The 20599-nt window shown below is 32.8% G+C and overlaps 1 protein-coding gene across 1 annotated transcript in view; it reads right to left on the bottom strand.

The window, feature by feature from the left end:
* Positions 1-20599, bottom strand: part of LOC143084985 (phosphoribosylformylglycinamidine synthase-like) — a 95544-nt gene that overhangs the window by 49578 nt on the left and 25367 nt on the right. Inside the window, exons 11-13 of the mRNA XM_076261101.1 lie at positions 10361-10584; positions 2367-2492; positions 51-101 (exon numbers count right to left, since the gene is read on the bottom strand). Coding sequence (XP_076117216.1) covers positions 51-101; positions 2367-2492; positions 10361-10584 — 401 coding nt within the window. The remainder of the gene's footprint in view (positions 1-50; positions 102-2366; positions 2493-10360; positions 10585-20599) is intronic.

Below are 20599 nucleotides of genomic sequence, written 5' to 3'. Positions count from 1 at the left end.
GAAGGTAAACGTAACACTCTATCAAGGGCATCTTTCAAGGTCAGATTCACCTCCAAAGTTAATGGCTTTAAATCAGGTTTACATCTTTCTAATATGAATTCCTGAAAGAAAATTATAAGGACCATGTAAAGTTACATTTCTAGTTATCAAACACCTGAATCCTGCCACTGGCTTACATTTATCACATAACAAATAAAAATAGAATGTGTAAAAAACAGTTGTTCAAATCTTACTTAAACAAGTCAAAGAGCCATAACACTAAAACATTCTGAAAACTCGGATTTTTACTTTTGTTGGTAGAAAGTTTAGACTTCCTGTAAACTGTACATTTGCAAAATGATCAATAAATATAACAACTGAGACAAATGTAAAAGACTAGTGCAATGGAACTACTACAGAAATTGCTTTAGCAAACTTCCATATGCACTTTGAGATTACACACTTATAACAAAGTACAATAGCTTTGTAAGTACAACCAAACAAACACAAGACCATCTTTAAATAAATAAAGCAAAAGCTATGTTTTTCTTTTTTTTAGAATTTATTAGCATGTCGTAATTATGAGGCATGATATTAGCCATAATTTGGCCCCTGAAATTGACTGTTTTTTCCTGAAATGGCCATTTAATACAAACTAAATTTTGATAACATGATCTGAAAATGAGACTTTTTGGCAGTTACAGTTTTGCACTAAAATATTTTGAAGCCATAATTCAAATATACGTGACAACCAGAATGTGTCTCCACTCCCACTAGCATTTTCTATGTTCAGTGAACCCTGAAATTTGGATATAAACTCTAATTTGGCATTAAAATTAGAAAGATCATATCAAAGGTAACATGTGTACGAAGTTGATTGGCCCTAAATTTCATTAAAAACTACCTTGACCATAATCTTAAACCTGTAGTGGGCCAGAGGGACAAACGAATGGACACAAGAACAGACAGATGAACAACCAGACGCACAGACCAGAAAACATAATGCTCCTCTACTATCATAGAACCTAACACGTTTTATTTTACCTTTCTAGGCATAGACCCTAACACATGTTTATATTTTACCGTTCTAGACATGGACCCTAACACATGTTTATTTTACCTTTCTAGGCATGGACCCTAATACATGTTTATATTTTACCGTTCTAGACATGGACCCTAACACATGTTTTATAACACATGTTTATTTTACCTTTCTAGGCATGGACCCTAACACATGTTTTATTTTACCTTTCTATGCATGGACCCTAACACATGTTTTATTTTACCGTTCTAGACATGGACCCTAACACATGTTTATTTTACCTTTCTAGGCATGGACCCTAATACATGTTTATATTTTACCGTTCTAGACATGGACCCTAACACATGTTTTATAACACATGTTTATTTTACCTTTCTAGGCATGGACCCTAACACATGTTTTATTTTACCTTTCTAGGCATAGACCCTAACACATGTTTATATTTTACCGTTCTAGACATGGACCCTAACACATGTTTATTTTACCTTTCTAGGCATGGACCCTAACACATGTTTTATAACACATGTTTATTTTACCTTTCTAGGCATGGACCCTAACACATGTTTTATAACACATGTTTATTTTACCTTTCTAGGCATGGACCCTAACACGTTTTATTTTACCTTTCTATGCATGGACCCTAACACATGTTTTATTTTACCTTTCTAGGCATGTACCCTAACATATGTTTTATTTTACCTTTCTAGGCATGGACCCTAACACATGTTTTATCTTACCTTTCTAGGTATGGACTCTAACACATGTTTTATTTTACCTTTCTAGGCATGGACCCTAACACATGTTTTATTTTACCTTTCTATGCATGGACCCTAACATATGTTTTATTTTACCTTTCTAGGCATGGACCCTAACACATGTTTTATTTTACCTTTCTATGCATGGACCCTAACATATGTTTTATTTTACCTTTCTAGGCATGTACCCTAACATATGTTTTATTTTACCTTTCTATGCATGGACCCTAACACATGTTTTATTTTACCTTTCTAGGCATGTACCCTAACATATGTTTTATTTTACCTTTCTATGCATGGACCCTAACATATGTTTTATTTTACCTTTCTAGGCATGGACCCTAACACATGTTTTATTTTACCTTTCTAGGCATGGACACTAACACATGTTTTATTTTACCTTTCTATGCATGGACCCTAACACATATTTTATTTTACCTTTCTAGGCATGGACCCTAACATATGTTTTATTTTACCTTTCTAGGCATGGACCCTAACATATATTTTATTTTACCTTTCTAGGCATGTACCCTAACACATGTTCTATTTTACCTTTCTATGCATGGACCCTAACATATGTTTTATTTTACCTTTCTAGGCATAGACCCTAACACATGTTCCAATTCTAGGTCTACAGGAAAAGGAAAATTCTTCTTTGTCCTTTTTTTGGCAGGGCTGCCATCTCCTTCTAACTGATGAAAATTTTCCACTTTAATCTACAAAATGGAAAGTCAGTTATATATATATGTGTGTGTTGATGAGAATATTCGTGATTAAAGTTGCTAGTTATAACACTATAATTTAATTTTGGTTGTAACACTTCTTCAGAAAATAACCCATAATCTCAAATAAGGTATATCTTGTTCATACATTCATTTTTAATAATAAAATATGTCTGAAAGCTACTTTGAGAATTTCAAATTAATTAAACCCATTGTTTAAATAAAATGCTTCGCTGAGCGCAGCCTGATACGACCGCAGAGGTTTAACCCTGAACAGTTGTGGCATATTTGGACACAATATTCAAGCTTGATTCTGTTTGAATTTGTATTTGTGATCAAATTTTTGACATAGTATAGGTTTCTGACACAAAATAAATGTCAAGATCTTACAAATCTATTGCACAATACTGTGCAATTAAAGATTCTTCTTGAAATTTTAAAAAATTGGGAATTGGAAAAATTTTTAAGAAAAAAATTGAATCCCCCCTTGGAGCAATACCCCCAAACTGGATCCTAGCCTTTTCTTGTAGCATGGAACCTTGTAGTAGGATTTCAGAGAGATCCATATTCTTAAACACAAGTTATTGTCTGGAAACTAAAACCAGATGCTCTGCAGAGCACAGCTTTATACAACTGCAGAGGTCGAACCCTGAACAGTTGGGGCAAGTATGGACACAACATTCAAACTTAATACAAATCTGAATTGGATTGTGATTAAATAGTTGACACAGCAAAGGTTTTTGACACAAAATGAATGTGGTCTAATGAACTTAAAACACATTTTTTTTGCTTTTGAGCAAAACACTATGCTGTTGAATATAAGTCCCATCAAACAAAAATATTTGAAGAAAAATTCTTTTAATTTCAGAATCTGAAATGAGAAAAACAAGAGTGCACACACTGAAATGTCTCGCCTTCTATACTAATCATTGATATTATGTTGATAGTCCTAAGTATAAAGCTAAGCTTTATTACAACTGTCACATAAACTTAACATTAACCAAGATAACTAAACAAAGACCAATGAACCTTGAAAATGAGGTCAAGGTCAGATGAACCATGCCAGGCAGACATGTACAGCTAACAATGCTTCTATACAACATATATAGTTGACCCATTACTTATAGTTTAAGAAAAATAGATCAAAACACAAAAACTTAACACTGTGCAATGAACCGTGAAAATGAGGTCAAGGTCAAATAAAACCTGCGCGACTGACATAAAGATCATAAAATATTTCCATACACCAAATATAGTTGACCTATGGCATATAGTATTAGATAAAAAGACCAAAACTCAAAAACTTAACTTTGACCACTGAACCATAAAAATGAGGTCAAGGTCACATGACATCTGCCCGCTAGACATGTACACTTTACAATCATTCCATACAACAAATATAGTAGACCTATTGCATATAATATGAGAAAAACAGACCAAAACACAAAAATTTAACTAGCCGTAGCCGCCGGATCACTATCCCTTTGTCGAGCTTTCTGCAACAAAAGTTGCAGGCTCGACAAAAAAATTACCCCTCACCCCTCCCCATTTTTTTCACCTCCCTCAATCCCTTATTCAAAAAAAATTCTCAATTCAAGTTAAAAGTTTACAACTTACAGTCATGGTTAAAATTAATATTAATTAACAGTAACTTCTATAAATAAATTTACAGCTACACATCTCAAGACAATTATCATTTCCTTCAACATAATTTTCAAGCAGTGTAAGGGATGTAATCAAGCAATCAAACATATATATAACAGAATTCTATGTATTAAAATTGGAATTAGATTACCTCCTTATCACTGCTTTTAAATGTCTAAATTGTCCTTTTAACCAGAAAAACCCTTGTTTCACCCCTTTTTTGCCCATTATTGCTTAATGATTTGATCCATTACCCCTATAACCATCCATTTGTAGTATGGATACTTGTGGTATAATTTCAGAGAGATTTATACACTTAAACACAAGTTATTGACTGAAAACTACAAAAATGCTTATTTTTTTATTTTTTACATTTACATTTTACATTTATGTTCAGGGATATTAACCCAAAACTGACACCAAGCCTTCACTTCATTATATGGAACCTTGTGGTACAATGACAGAGTGATCCATACAGTTAAACATAAGTTATTGTCCCGAAACTTCAAAAATGCTTGTTTTTAGCTCCTTTTTGGCCCTTAATTCCTAGACTGTTTGCCCAATAACCTTTAAAATAAATCCCAACCTTCTACTTAATTGTATGAACATTGTAGTACAATTTCAGAGTCATTGAAATACTTATACAGTGAAACCTGTCCAAACCGAACACCTATGGGACTTTACGTTTTGTTCGGTTTTCACAGGTGTTTGATTAAAGAGGTAAACAGAAGTCGACACCAAAATAATTTTGGCACTTACTTACTGACAAGACACGATAGGTGACACAACAGACGACCATTTATTTTCATGATGATTCAAATGTAAATGTAAAAATCTAGGTAGATGAAGATAGACATATTTTTCCTTTTTTTGATATGAATCAAACGCCCCTCCGTCAATCACAATCCTCGTGAAAAGGAATAAATCGTTCAATGATGTCCGACGTGGAGCGATTTTTCTTTTTCTAATTATTTTCTAATCTGTTAATTAAGTGACCAATTCAGATTCTCAGTCACTGTCAAAAGACAATTCCGTTGTTGAATCAATGTCGTCATTTTCAATAGTCTGTACACAAGAGTTCTCGGACTAAACTGGACACCTGCTGATCGATACTTTGCCACAAGATAAGAGCGAAACAACAGCAGGGGTCCAGTTTATTCTCAGATTTAATCGTTGACAAATAGATAACGGAGCAGGAGCATCTGAATTATATATATAGGGCCTCTAAGGGAATCCGGCAACCCGTAAATATAATTAGATAGTATTGCATGACTTCTTAATCCTGTGAAACGCTTTAAAACTATTGTTTAATTAAACAGGTTAGCTACTAAAAGGCAGTTACCAATTTATGACCGTAAATATTTGAGTAACGAGCATTTAATTGTTCTAAGGAAAAGTTCCATTCTTGTCCTTTTCTGCGATATTGCAGCTGACCAGTTGAACGTTTCTTTACAAACAAATCATTTGATCACTGAATACAAAGACACAAGCATGCTAATTAGTTTGTAATAACAACTCCCCAGTTCATTTAACCTCAAATACCTTGGGGATACTCTGTCATCCTCAGGAATCCTGTGTTTGCTTAATTAAATCATGCAAATAGTTGAAAATACTGTTTTGTTTTGATTGCTATCGATCGATTTTGACAGGTAATTTTTAGATACATATTTACTAACGAGCCGAGCCTTCAAAAAGCGTTCAGAATTCGGTGTTGACTGGGTTTGTTTTTTTCAGGTTAAATTAACATTAATTGATAGGGAAATTTTGTGGGACTTTGAAAATTGTTCGTTTTAAACTGAAATTCGGTTTTATCAGGGTTTGGTTTACCCAGATTTCACTGTACACAACTTATTGCCCTGAAACAAGATAAATGTATGTTTTGGGCCCCTAATTCCTAAACTGATGGGACCTTAACCCCCAAAATCAATCCTAACCTTCCTTTCGTGGTAATAAACATTGTGTTAAAATTTTATTGATTTCTATTTACTCTATTTCACAAGTTATAGTCTAGAAACTAGAAAAATGCTTGTTTTTTGCCCCTTTTGGGCCCCAAAACGGTTGGGACCATCATCCCCAAAATCAATCCCAACTTTCCTTCAGAGGTATTGAACCTTCTTAAAAATTTTTCATGGAGATCCATTGACTTTAAACTAGTTATTATCCAGAAACCAATGTGTTTTTGGACAATAATGATGAAGCAGACAACGCAGACAACAACATCATTATACGATACAAAAAAAATGTTTGCAGTTGTATAACAATCCTCTTACTCCATCAACAGGTATTTTACTACTGTCAATGATTTTGAAAGGAATTTTGACTAAAATTATAGATAGGCTGATAGACATTTTTATTTAAAAGCATGACTTGGTATATATACATTAAATAAAATGCTTTACAATTTTAAACATATGCAGTCAATTAACATGTAAATTTATACCATCTAGCCTTAAGGAGGCTCGCGGGTATAAAATTTTCAGAACAAAATTTAAACATTTATTTTTCATTACAAATTTTATTAATTACCTTTAATTACCTTTAGTAGTTGTTACTTTATCATATGATACAAAAATCATTCCAAAAAATCAATACGTGTTCGCCCCAGGTGACTTTTAATATGTAGATATCATTGAAAAAGCTCCAAATTATCTTCCTTTGGTGCAAAAATGCCATTTTTTGGCATTAAAATTGAAATATCTTTTTTAGCTCATCAGTGACCTATATTTTTTATTGTTCTTTTCAAATAAGCTGTACGTAAACTAAATAATTGTAAAATTTTAGCGATTTCTATAATTTAGTTTCTTTTTTTATTTCGTTATTACCGATATTTCTCCCATTAGATCAACAGAAAAAAGGGACATTAACATAAATGTATGCTTCTTTCGAACTCAAATTGTGAGCGTAAATGAACGGTGACCCCATTTTTATGGCCCCACAACAAAGTTGTCGGTGCCATATAGTTTTACCAATGTCCGATATTCCAAAAATTCTGTTATTCCGTAATTCCGTCATTCTGTCATTCACAACAAACCATTATACAGAGTTTTTTTCTAAAAATCTTCAGATATTGGGCTGATTTTTGGTATGTAAGTTAACCATAATGAGTTACAGATCAAGTTTAAGTTTTGTTCTGCTTTGCTAATTTTTGACAAAATAACGGGCTTTGGACTTTGCACTGTCATTAATGTACAAACAATTATATGAAAAAATTCAAAATCTTATAAATCCTTATTATATCTGACACTTAATTCGTATTAGATACAATGTAGTTTCAATATATCAGTTGTGTTTAATATTAAATGAGAAAATAAAGATGAAAGTATCTAAATAATTTTTGGTTTGAAAAATGTAAGGGTTGTACATGGAAAAGTAGGAAGGAGTTGTCTCTCTTTGTGCGTATCCACATTATAAAGGGAGAAAAAAATAAGAATGTGCAGTAAAAGATAAACAAGAATGTGTCCCCAGTACATGGATACCCCATCTGCACTTTCATTTTCTATGTTCAATGGACCGTGAAATTGGGGTAAAATCTTTAATTTGGCATTAAAAATAGAAAGATCATGTCATAGGTAACATGTGTACTAAGTTTCAAGTTGATTGGACTTCAACTTCGTCTAAAACTACCTGGACCAAAAACTTTAACCTGAAGTGGGAGGGACAGACAGATGGACAGAGAGACGAACAAATGAACTAACGGACAGAGGCACAGACCAGAAAACATAATGCCCATAAATGGGGCATCAAAAGAATTAATCACTAGAATTGACTAAATTCTGACAGTTGATATATATCATAATCATTTATCCCATTTACTGAGATAGCAAAATAATATGTAAACACTATAGCTTTTTTTTTCAAAAATGTAATTGGAAATGTTAATGCACACAATATAAATCATATATATTTTAGAATTCAGTACAATACTTCATACCTTGCCATCATCAGTTATCTTGCCAACAAAAGATAAAGGACATCTCTCCCGTTAACCAATCTTTCTTAGTACATACCTTGCCATCACCAGTTATTTTTCCCACAAAAGATACAGGACATCTCTCCCATTAACCAATCTTTCTTAGTACATACCTTGCCATCACCAGTTATTTTTCCCACAAGAGATACAGGACATCTCTCCAGTTCACCAATCTTTCTTAGTACATACCTTGCCATCACCAGTTATTTTTCCCACAAAAGATACAGGACATCTCTCCCATTCACCAATCTTTCTTAGTACAAACCTTGCCATCACCAGTTATTTTTTCCCACAGAAGATACAGGACATCTCTCCCATTAACCAATCTTTCTTAGTACATACCTTGCCATCACCAGTTATTTTTCCCACAAAAGATACAGGACATCTCTCCAGTTAACCAATCTTTCTTAGTACATACCTTGCCATCACCAGTTATTTTTCCCACAAAAGATACAGGACATCTCTCCAGTTCACCAATCTTTCTTAGTACATACCTTGCCATCACCAGTTATTTTTCCCACAAAAGATACAGGACATCTCTCCAGTTAACCAATCTTTCTTAGTACATACCTTGCCATCACCAGTTATTTTTCCCACAAAAGATACAGGACATCTCCCAGTTAACCAATCTTTCTTAGTACATACCTTGCCATCACCAGTTATTTTTCCCACAAAAGATACAGGACATCTCTCCCGTTAACCAATCTTTCTTAGTACATACCTTGCCATCACCAGTTATTTTTCCAACAAAAGATACAGGACATCTCCCAGTTCACCAATCTTTCTTAGTACATACCTTGCCATCACCAGTTATTTTTCCCACAAAAGATACAGGACATCTCTCCTGTTAACCAATCTTTCTTAGTACATACCTTGCCATCACCAGTTATTTTTCCCACAAAAGATACAGGACATCTCCCAGTTAACCAATCTTTCTTAGTACATACCTTGCCATCACCAGTTATTTTTCCCACAAAAGATACAGGACATCTCTCCCGTTAACCAATCTTTCTTAGTACATACCTTGCCATCACCAGTTATTTTTCCCACAAAAGATACAGGACATCTCTCCAGTTCACCAATCTTTCTTAGTACATACCTTGCCATCACCAGTTATTTTTCCCACAAAAGATACAGGACATCTCCCAGTTCACCAATCTTTCCAGTTCACCAATCTTTCTTAGTACATACCTTGCCATCACCAGTTATTTTTCCCACAAAAGATACAGGACATCTCCCAGTTCACCAATCTTTCTTAGTACAAACCTTGCCATCACCAGTTATTTTTCCCACAAAAGATACAGGACATCTCTCCAGTTAACCAATCTTTCTTAGTACATACCTTGCCATCACCAGTTATTTTTCCCACAAAAGATACAGGACATCTCCCAGTTAACCAATCTTTCTTAGTACATACATTGCCATCACCAGTTATTTTTCCCACAAAAGATACAGGACATCTCCCAGTTCACCAATCTTTCTTAGTACATACCTTGCCATCACCAGTTATTTTTCCCACAAAAGATACAGGACATCTTTCCCATTCCAATCTTTCTTAGTACATACCTTGCCATCACCAGTTATTTTTCCCACAAAAGATACAGGACATCTCCCAGTTAACCAATCTTTCTTAGTACATACCTTGCCATCACCAGTTATTTTTTCCCACAGAAGATACAGGACATCTCTCCCATTAACCAATCTTTCTTAGTACATACCTTGCCATCACCAGTTATTTTTTCCCACAGAAGATACAGGACATCTCTCCAGTTCACCAATCTTTCTTAGTACATACCTTGCCATCACCAGTTATTTTTCCCACAAAAGATACAGGACATCTCTCCAGTTAACCAATCTTTCTTAGTACATACCTTGCCATCACCAGTTTTTTTTCCCAAAGAAGATACAGGACATCTCTCCAGTTCACCAATCTTTCTTAGTACATACCTTGCCATCACCAGTTATTTTTCCCACAAAAGATACAGGACATCTCTCCCATTCCAATCTTTCTTAGTACATACCTTGCCATCACCAGTTATTTTTCCCACAAAAGATACAGGACATCTCTCCCGTTAACCAATCTTTCTTAGTACATACCTTGCCATCACCAGTTATTTTTCCCACAAAAGATACCGGACATCTCCCAGTTCACCAATCTTTCTTAGTACATACCTTGCCATCACCAGTTATTTTTCCCACAAAAGATACAGGACATCTCTCCTGTTAACCAATCTTTCTAAGTACATACCTTGCCATCACCAGTTATTTTTCCCACAAAAGATACAGGACATCTCTCCCGTTCACCAATCTTTCTTAGTACATCCTTATCCTCAGGTCTGACAAGGATAGCATTACTCTCCTGATATTCAGCACCCCATAATTCTAACAAACTTATTGTGGGATCACCTAACTGGAATTGGGAAGCTTTAATAATGGCACCAGCTGGCTCTACGATCTCTTTCAGTACATTACCTGTAAAACACAAATGGTCATTTATATAATTATAGAAATCATACAAAAAAAATCCTGAGAAAGACAATGTTTTTTGATACACTGCCAGTCAAAATCAATGGATCGCTTACTGTGACAAGACAATGTTTTTTGATACCCTGCCAGTCAAAATCAATGGATCGGTTACTGTTGTTTTTTGATACACTGCCAGTCAAAATCAATGGATCGGTTACTGTGACAACTTGTGTGAACAAGAGTACTTGTAACATATGGCTTTATTTTTTCCTGATATTTGCAACTGTTTGGTTTTTTTTCTGTTTTTAACTGTTTTGCAGTTGAAGTTCTTTCAGGTCCAATAATAAAGGTGTTATTTCCTGTGAGAACACACAGAAGGGTTGGCAGGTATGCAATACCTAACTTTTGTTGCATAGCTGATAGTATTCCTAAATAATATGAACGAGGTCCATCTTATCACCATTCTAATTTACAAAGAAAAACTTGATGAATATTTTTGCCATCTTTTTACTTCATACTAAATTATGGGCATTAACCATAATGTGCTAGTTCCAGAAAAACCATCATATTCTCAGAGTTTATAAAAAAACAAAATTACTAGGCTGGAGAATTTAATCATATTTGTCCAAAAATCACAAAATAATAAGATTTGTTAAATAACAATGAAATGAAACAAATAAATAATTAAAAAAAAATTGTTTTTTAAAAGCAAGAATGTCATACAACCAAATATATAAAAACCTTATATAATCTGTACCATTTTCACACTATAAATATTAAAAATAAAATATGTGATAATAGATATTGAGGTTTTACAGTTTAGATTTACCATGTTCTGTGTAGTCCCAGAATAAATGTCTAGTGTATGTGTGAACAATTATCAGGTTGGGTTTGTATAGCTCTAATCCATTAGCATAAACTACTGACATTTAAGTTTATCTTCTTTTCTTTGAACCCTTGCCCTTAATTTGCTTTTTATCAAGATAATTCTGATAAAAATATTTTTAATGATTTTCAGTGCAGCTGACAAGAAAGATTGACATTCTTTCAAGAATTATTTTAAATTATCATTGGTATGTAAAAAGTCCAAAACCATAACAAAATGGACCTATCTGAATTTATATGAATTGTAAAGACATGCACCTAAAAGCAAGTTCTCGTAAAAATATGAAAAATATACCAAAGGGATAGCTCATAATACCATTTAGTTACAATGAACATATGGACAGGTTAAGAATTAAATTCTGTATATAGTATACGAGTATGTAAAATACAGAACCGAGTTTGGAAAGTGGGTTGGAAGCTGGTCAACAGTATAGAACAAGAGGCTCTCAAGAGCCTGAATCGCTCACCTTAATTTTTTTGGTTAAATCTCTCATCAATGATTATTTTGGCTTTTCAATTTATTTAAATGTTCTTTGAATCGTCCTATTTTCTTCAAAAGCAAAAAAAAAATCATTTTTTCCTATGTTCTATTTTAGCCATAGGAGCTATGTTTCTGACATACAAGGAAATGAAATATAAAATTTATACTAGATACTCTGAAACTCATTTAGCCTAAGTTTGGCTGAAATTGATACAGCAGTTTCAAAGGAGAAGATTTTTTAAAGTAAGTCAACATGATGAACAAATTGTGAAAAAAGTCTTTAAAGGGCAATAACTCCTTAAGGGGTCAATTGACAATTTTGGTCAAATTGGCTTATTTGTAGATCTTATTTTGCTTAACATTTTTGCTATTAACAGTTTATCTGTATCTATAATAATATTCAAGATAATAACCAAAAACTGCAAAATTTCTTTAAAATCATCAATTCAGGGGCATTATACCTGAAAAACCAGTTACCCAATTTGGCTGAAAATTTCAGGACAGGTAGACCTTGACCTAATAAATAACTTTAACTTCTTGTCTTATTTGCTCTAAATCCTGGAGTTTTTGAGATATAAGCCAAAAACTGCATTTTACACTGTGTTCTATTTTTAGCCATGACGGCCATGTTTTTTGACGAAATAAAAAATAAAGCACAAACTTTATTTTATACACCCTACTGATCATTCAGTTGAAGTTTGGTTGAATTTGGTTTAGTAGTTTTAGAGGAGAAGATTTTTTAAAGTTAGCAAATATGATGAACAAATTGTGAAAAATTGTCATTAAAGGCCAATAACCCCTTAAGGGGTCAATTGACAATTTTGGTCATATTAACTTATTTGTAGATCTTACTTTGCTGATCCTTTTTGCTGTTTACAGTTTATCTTTATCTATAATAATATTCAAGATAATGACCAAAAACTGCAAAATTTCCTTAAAATTACCAATTAAGTGGCAGCAACCCAACAATGGTTTGTTTGATTCATCTGAAAATTTCAGGGCTGATAGATGTTGACCTACTGAACATTTTTACCGCATGTCAGATTTGCTCTAAATGCTTTCGTTTTTGAGATATAAGCCAAAAACTGCATTTGACCCCTATGTTCTATTTTAAGTAACGGCGGCCATGTTTTTTGACGGATCAAAAATCGAAGCACACACTTTGTGCAGGATAATCTAAGGAACAATCATGCTAAGTTTCATCCAAATCCATTCAGTAGTTTCAGAGGAGAAGATGTTTGAAAAATTGTTAACGACGACAGACGAGGACGACGACGACGGACGCCAAGTGATGAGAAAAGCTCACATGGCCTTTTAGGCCAGGTGAGCTAAAAATTGACAGCATCATTTTCCAAAAAAAAGATACAAAATCTATTTATCTTCACACCTCTGTGATTGGAGAACCCAAATAACAAGCTTGGCATAACTCTCCACGATGTTCTAATAAAAATATTCTGAAATGATATTCAAACTATAAATATAACTAACCATTCGGATCAAAACAACAATAATAATCAAAAGAGGTAATATTTCATTAATAAATAAACATGTTTTTCTCTACCAACAAGGCTGTCTGAGATGACTTGAAACAACACTTTAGTTTTTCAGATTCCAGGTTTTTACCCGAGTCCTGATTGGCATTTTTCTTTACAAACTGCCAAAGGTAAATGAGAGATTTTATACAAAAAATTACAGCAGACTAAAACTACATAAATATTTCACTTATTTTTCAGATGGTAGTACACATGATTTGTAATAAAGAACTCATAGAGATTCAAAAGGAATAGAATATGTGGCATTTATATTTATATAGTTATATTATCTTCACTACACCATTTTTATATCTAAATTGTAAATAGAACAAAAAATGTGTATGTATATCAATGATATTTCACATCAACTTTTTTTTAGTTTTTCTATAAACAACACTATTAAGGTTAATGTTTTTCTTATATAGAAGCAAACCTAGGGTCAATATATAGTTAACACAGCCAAATAACATTACTGTACAGTGCAAATGTTTACAACTTATGTTCATGACCATATACCAGAAGATTTGGGGAAGAATCCAAGGTCAAGTTTTCATTTACGCCTGCTTTCAAACCCTTAAAAATATTTTAAAACTTGTATTTCTATAGTCCTCTTGGTAGAAATACAATAGGCAATATGATGGAAACAATAGCAGGTAAAATGTGACTCAGATAGGTTAATTTAACACTCATATAAAGGGAAACAAGAATGTGTCCTCAGTACACGAATGCCCCACTCGCACTATCATTTTCTATGTTCAGTGGACCGTGAAATTGGGGTAAATACTATCGTAGGTGGGGCATAAAAATTATACCACTCATATAAAGGGAAAAAATTATACCACTCATATAAAGGGAAAATACTGAGGTAACACAACATGGTGGTTCGAAAAACATTGAAATTTTGATGGATTACTCTGTTTTGTCTATTTTGGTGGTTATTGTATGTCATTACTTTGTGAAGGTGTCATTAAATGTGTGTTTTATATTAATAATATATTAACATGGTTATGTCTTTGAATGTTGCATTGGGTCTGAATCAGTTGGCCGAAAGCTTCACCTCAAGCCAAAACTGCTAACCTTGACCAAATGACACTGTACTTGGACCGAATACTAGAACAATTGGAAAACACCCATTTCATAACACTATAACACTAACTGAGAAAGGTTTATATTATTTTCACTATTTCGCACATTTTAAATTAGAAATGTCAAATTTTACAATATCTTCCATTTCCCGTGGTCAGACTGTTTAAAAATGCTTTGAACTTTTGTGTGTTAATTGATAATTGTCTGAAGTTAGTAAACTGAGAACAGATTTTCTCGATTAAAAACAAGCTGACGTTATAAGCCAAGGTCACTGACGTTGTCTAGGAAAATGGTGATAAACAGATGATCTATATCAACGAAAGGAAACATCAGGTTCATCTTACCACAGTCATTTGCCCTTTGACGAGATTTTAAATGAGAATTTCTTCTTTTTTTCTTAACCTATTAATATAAGTCTGGTTAACCATACAAAAATAAATGTTGAGAAATAAACTGATCCTCCTGTCAAAGAAAGTGAATCATTTAAAACCTTATCTCATCAAACTTGATGTTGGACAAACAAAAGACTCAATAGACTTTTTTCATCATATTTCAATTTAAAATTTTGCAAAATAAATTTTCAATTTCTGGTGTATTGAAAAGTTTGAATTAATAAAAGAAAATTTGTCAGAACCATGCATTGGGTCTCATTGGGGTCTAAGCATGATGCTGGATTGCTGATTTTTTTATAAGCGTGCATGAAGGTCAAAATTATTGTGTCGTGAAAACAGGAATTGAGGTCTAGCAGGACCTGGGAAATGACCAAAAAAAATGAGAACTGCTTACGTACATAGTGTAAGTGGGATACAGGAATCTGACAAAACAGTAAGCAGGATCCGGGATTGGAACCCCCAATGAGACCCCCCGTGCAGTAATGATGCAGTCATAAAACTTTGGAGCACGATAATTGTTCTTAGACTCAGAAATCAATCAAACAAAATACTGGATTTTATGTTTTGAGCACAAATTTTGTACTCCAAGAACCAAGAAAAGTTTTATGACCGAGGACCAGAAGTGGTCTACAACATAACATATCAAAATAGTGCTTTTACTTTGTCAACAAGATTGTTTAAGTAGACTAGAAAAATACCAGTTTGTTTTTGTTCAGCTGTCTACGAATGTCTTAGTTACAAAGTCACACTACCACTCTCCCGTCAAAGAAAACAAGATTGTTATACTGCAGGTAATGTCCCCCACTAGGTATAAATCAGGAATTAAATTGTTTGACACAATATGTCAATGAAGTTCAATAGTCAAATTATGGTTATTGTCCTTAAAATTGTTCATATCAAAATAATGGTACTTCATTGTCAACTAAACATAAAAGCATATTTATTTCTTAGGTTTTGGCACTTTAGAACGTTTTCTGACAAACTCTCACTCACTCATTTATTGCTCAGACACTGTTGACTTTTTACAACTTCCATCTCCCAAGTTGTTAAAATGCTCTATCTGGCTTAGCTTCCTTTGACTAGTAAATAATGAAACAAAAAAGCAAAATCACTGACCATAAAACTTCCAAATAAAATGCAAAAACAAAAAAATCATCAAAATACCAATTTGGGAATAGGAGCTTTAATTATCTCCAACCCATACCATATCCTAATGATACTAACTTCTAAATAAAGGCAATAGTAGTATACCGCTGTTCGAAATTCATAAATCGATTGAGAAAAAACAAATCCAGGTTACAAACTAAACTATTCCTAATTAAAAACATGGTCCCTAATATATGTCACTGAATGTTTAGTCGTTTAATTTCATCAAGGTCCCAAAATGGACAATATTAGAGATTTGACATCAATGGTTACATAAAATGGAGACTGACAACAAATTTGTGAAATCCAAAAGACTTAAATCATTAACTGAAGAGAGCTTTAAAAATTGGGAGATTTTGACTCGCATCTATTTGCAATCAACAAATTTGAAGTTATATGTTAAACTTACAAATGTAAACATATTTTTGCATGATGTTTTGGTAATAAATATTGTTAAAGAAATGTTTTGTTTTGTTTTGGGGTAAATTTTAAAATTTGAATTCAGGATCAATAAATCATTTCAATACTTGGAAGTGGTCCTAATTAACACATTCAAAGTTCATATATATCATTTTTACTATTAATAGAAAAGAAACATCTGACTTTAAATGAAATTTAGACCATATTTAGACCATAAAGCTAATCCTTTAAAATATTACAGCTGTTATACTGTGTGTTTTTCTTTGTCAATAAGGCTGTCTGAATTAGGCCAACTAAAATTAATTAGTAGATCTTCATCCAAATTTTTGAAAAACATGGAGCGGGTGGGAGGATTTTATTTTTTAAATCTTATTTCATATGAAACCCTTGTCACAAGTTCTTCATACCGCGGGGTATATGCTAGTGGAAAACAAGCTTGTATAATGTATATACATGTTGTATAAGGAATCTGACACTATTTTTTAAACTCTTAAATAAAAATCCCTGATTGGCAACCACTGGTATATATGTAATTGCCACTTTAGAAACCTATTTATAGTATACATCAAAGGGAAGAGAAATGCTCTCTTCAGTTGGACTAGACCTACACCAAATTTATTTTTCTTTCTAAGCAATGGTTTGTAGTCCACATGAAATCAATAAAATGTATTGGTACAATTGTATGCAACACAAGTATTATGAGTACAAAATAAAATGTAAACTCAGTGTGGAAAGTAATTATGTGATGTAAAACATGAACTTAACCAAAAAGTAGTTTTTAATGACTAAATTGAGGGTATTGGGACAGTTACAGAGGGTGTTTGCTGTTTGTCAACAAAAAAACAGCCATGGGTAAATATAAGGGAATTAAAATGCGTGTTTGTCGACTTTTTTTTCTCAATATACGGTCATAAATCAAACAAATTCGTGCTTGTGTCAATTTCTTTAATCCAGTCATGTTTTTTGTACCAATTTGTTCTACGATTCTTGCCCTTTGGATATCATTTACAGTCCAAATTTCCTGACACAAAGTCATCATATAAATAAAGAAAAAACACGTTTTTCGATTCACTTGTGACTACCGCAATTTGCTTTAAATGACAAGGCGTTTTACTCGTTACTCGAATATTTCATGCCCTTCTCGTTATCAATCTCTATTCTCGGTAGATGATGTTGTCATAATAGAGCAGCAGAATATGTCGACTCAATCATATCGTTATTAGATAACTCGGAGAAATACAAAAACAAAATTTGAAACAAAAAGTGTTGAATGAAACGAAATTATCGATGGTTCCCGGTAACAGACAGGATAAAATCCGAAAATCATATTTTTGTTAAATAAAAAAAATCAGGGAGGGACGTTTTCAGAGGGGCGGGCGGGGATGAAAATCTAGCAATTAATTTTAATTGGCCTTATATTGACATGAAATATCCGTTTGTTTTTATTTCTTGATTTGTATCTATAAAAAGAATATTCCAATGTTAGAACAGATTTAAAAATATTTTGACATTAGAAACAAAATGTTTCATATTCCAATCCTAAAAGAGCACATACGATTAAAAAATTCTTACATAGATTTCAAAATTTGTGAATTATAATGCAACTTTAATTTCAAATTTTAGATTTAATTTGAAAGTCAGTACTTCAGAAAAATGTACTGGTATTTTTTGATAACCCTATACATGTATGTTTTCTTCAGGGCACATTACATTTGCGTAGATTTTTGAAAAATCCAATACATCATAAAATTAATCCTTAGAGCTATTTTCTAGGAAATATAAATTACGATTAAAGTTTCAATCTGTTATGTAAATCAGTGCAAACTTATTTCTCATACAAAACTAAAATTCACTTTGTTATAAAATTGTAAACATGAATGAAACAATTCTATCTGAGACAAACAGAATTAATAAGTCTGAGGTGGAATCACCCCATTTGGTAAAAATATGCTACTTTCATTTATATTTTTACCATCATTGCAATCTGTTGTATGATAATAAATTTAACCAAATTTCAAGGGAAATTAATCCTTATAGTAGTGAATTTACAATTTCAGCCAACTTCACTTGTTTGTAGATCTCAGGAGTGCTCACTCTTAGATGTGTAAGCTAATTTACTGATAATAATTGAATTTTATGTTTTATGTCTTCAAGATGAAGGTTTTAGTACATGTATCAAAAACTAGAGGCCCTGAAGAGCCTTTGTCGCTCACCTTGGTCTATGTGTATATTAAACAAAAGACAAAGATTCATGACAAAATTGTGATTTGGTGATGGTGATTTTTTGTTAATCTTACTTTACTGAACATTCTTGCTGCTTACAACTATCTCTATCTTTAATGAACTTGGCCCAGTAGTTTAAGAAGGAAATATTTGGTAAAAATTGACGAAAATTTACGAAATTATCTATCAAAATTAACTATAAAGGGCAATAATTCCTTAAGGGTCAATTGACCAAAACCAAAAACTGAAAAGTTTTTTTAAAATTACAAATTTTGGTGTTGTAACCCATTAACAGGTTGTCTGAATTGTTTGAAAATTTCAGGGCAAATAGATCTTGACCTAATGAAGAATTAAAACCCCATCAGATTTGCTTTAAAAAAAGCTTTGATTTCAGAGATATGAGGCAATCAAAGAGCTGAAAGCTCTGAGGAAAAATGATGCCACTGCCTCTAATATTGGGATATATTTATGCAAGTCTTGATTTTCACATACTGTAATAAGTTTAACATTGCAACATGTCTCGTAAGCATATAATTGATATTCATATATGTGTGTGTGAAGTGAAGATGACAACTGTTTTTTTTTTAATACAAATGAATAGGTCAAGAGTCAAGACTACCTGAATGATCTACAATATCCAATGACTACTGGCTGGTTTTTTTTTGTACAAATAAATAGGTCAAGACTACCTGAATGATCTACAGTATCCAATGACTACTCACTGTTGTTTTTTTTGTACAAATAAATAGGTCAAGAAACTGGAATGATCTACAATATCCAATGACTACTAGCTGTTTTTTGTACTAATAAATAGGTCAAGACTATTTAAATGATCTACAATATCCAATGACTAAGTACTGGCTGTTCTTTTGTACATACTAAATTCAATTTTTAACGTTTTTATAATGATAGTAATTTTTTTTTATCAGAACAGTAAATAGAAATAGTAAATAATGCTCCCGAGGTCATATGTTATAGGACTAATTACCCACATACTCATTACATCAGTTATCAGTGACATAGTTATTTCTTTTACTTGAAGTAATTTCGATTTCTGTAGATTTACACAATAGCATAATATTGTTATACTAGTTTTATTTCACCTTGAAGATTAGACAAATAGGGATACTCCTATGATTTTTTATCTCATGTCAGTCAGGTCCCTTTGTATGAAACTTGAAACCACTTCTCTGCCATATTGATATTTCATAACAACTCTGCCCATGACCCATATAATTGATATTCATTCTTTAACCATATATCATACATTTGTCATAGTTAGCTAGTTTTTTTATGTTGCACTAGTTTTTATATTGCACTAAACCACCATCTTTCGTGTCAAATTTCTGTCTCCATTTAAGTTTATGCCATTGCATTGAACAATCATGGTATTAAACACAATTTCAAGTAATTATGCTGTTATAATTGGTCACCATATATTCAACTTGGGTGGCATTCCAGTTATTGAAATTTGTGTCAGATTAGAACAATGAACTAGACCTTTTGGAATCAATCTCAAAATTTAATATGGAGCCATAGTATACGCCCCCTGTCCGGTAACAAAAATAAACAAGATTGAAAGGATACATGTCAAGCGTCAAAATTTATCACCAGAGATTACAAGTCAAGAGAATATGTCTCCAAAATGCTTGCCAAACTGGAACTTACTACAACAAGATCTCCAGACAAGGACGAACAAGGCGTTGAAGCCAAAATTAGTATTTATGTAAAAAGTAGATGAGGGGCTGATTTACGCCATTGAACCAGACGAATTCCTCAAAAAAGCATGTCCAAAGAGAACCATAACTGCTGAGAAATTCAAAGCCGAATACCATGCAACAATTATTGTGGAAAAG

This window comes from Mytilus galloprovincialis, chromosome 8 (assembly GCF_965363235.1).
Source record: "Mytilus galloprovincialis chromosome 8, xbMytGall1.hap1.1, whole genome shotgun sequence".
NCBI classification, from domain to species: Eukaryota; Metazoa; Mollusca; class Bivalvia; order Mytilida; family Mytilidae; genus Mytilus; species Mytilus galloprovincialis.
The sequence above is the reverse complement of the archived record's forward strand: the minus strand, read 5'-3'. Positions and strand labels throughout refer to the sequence as shown.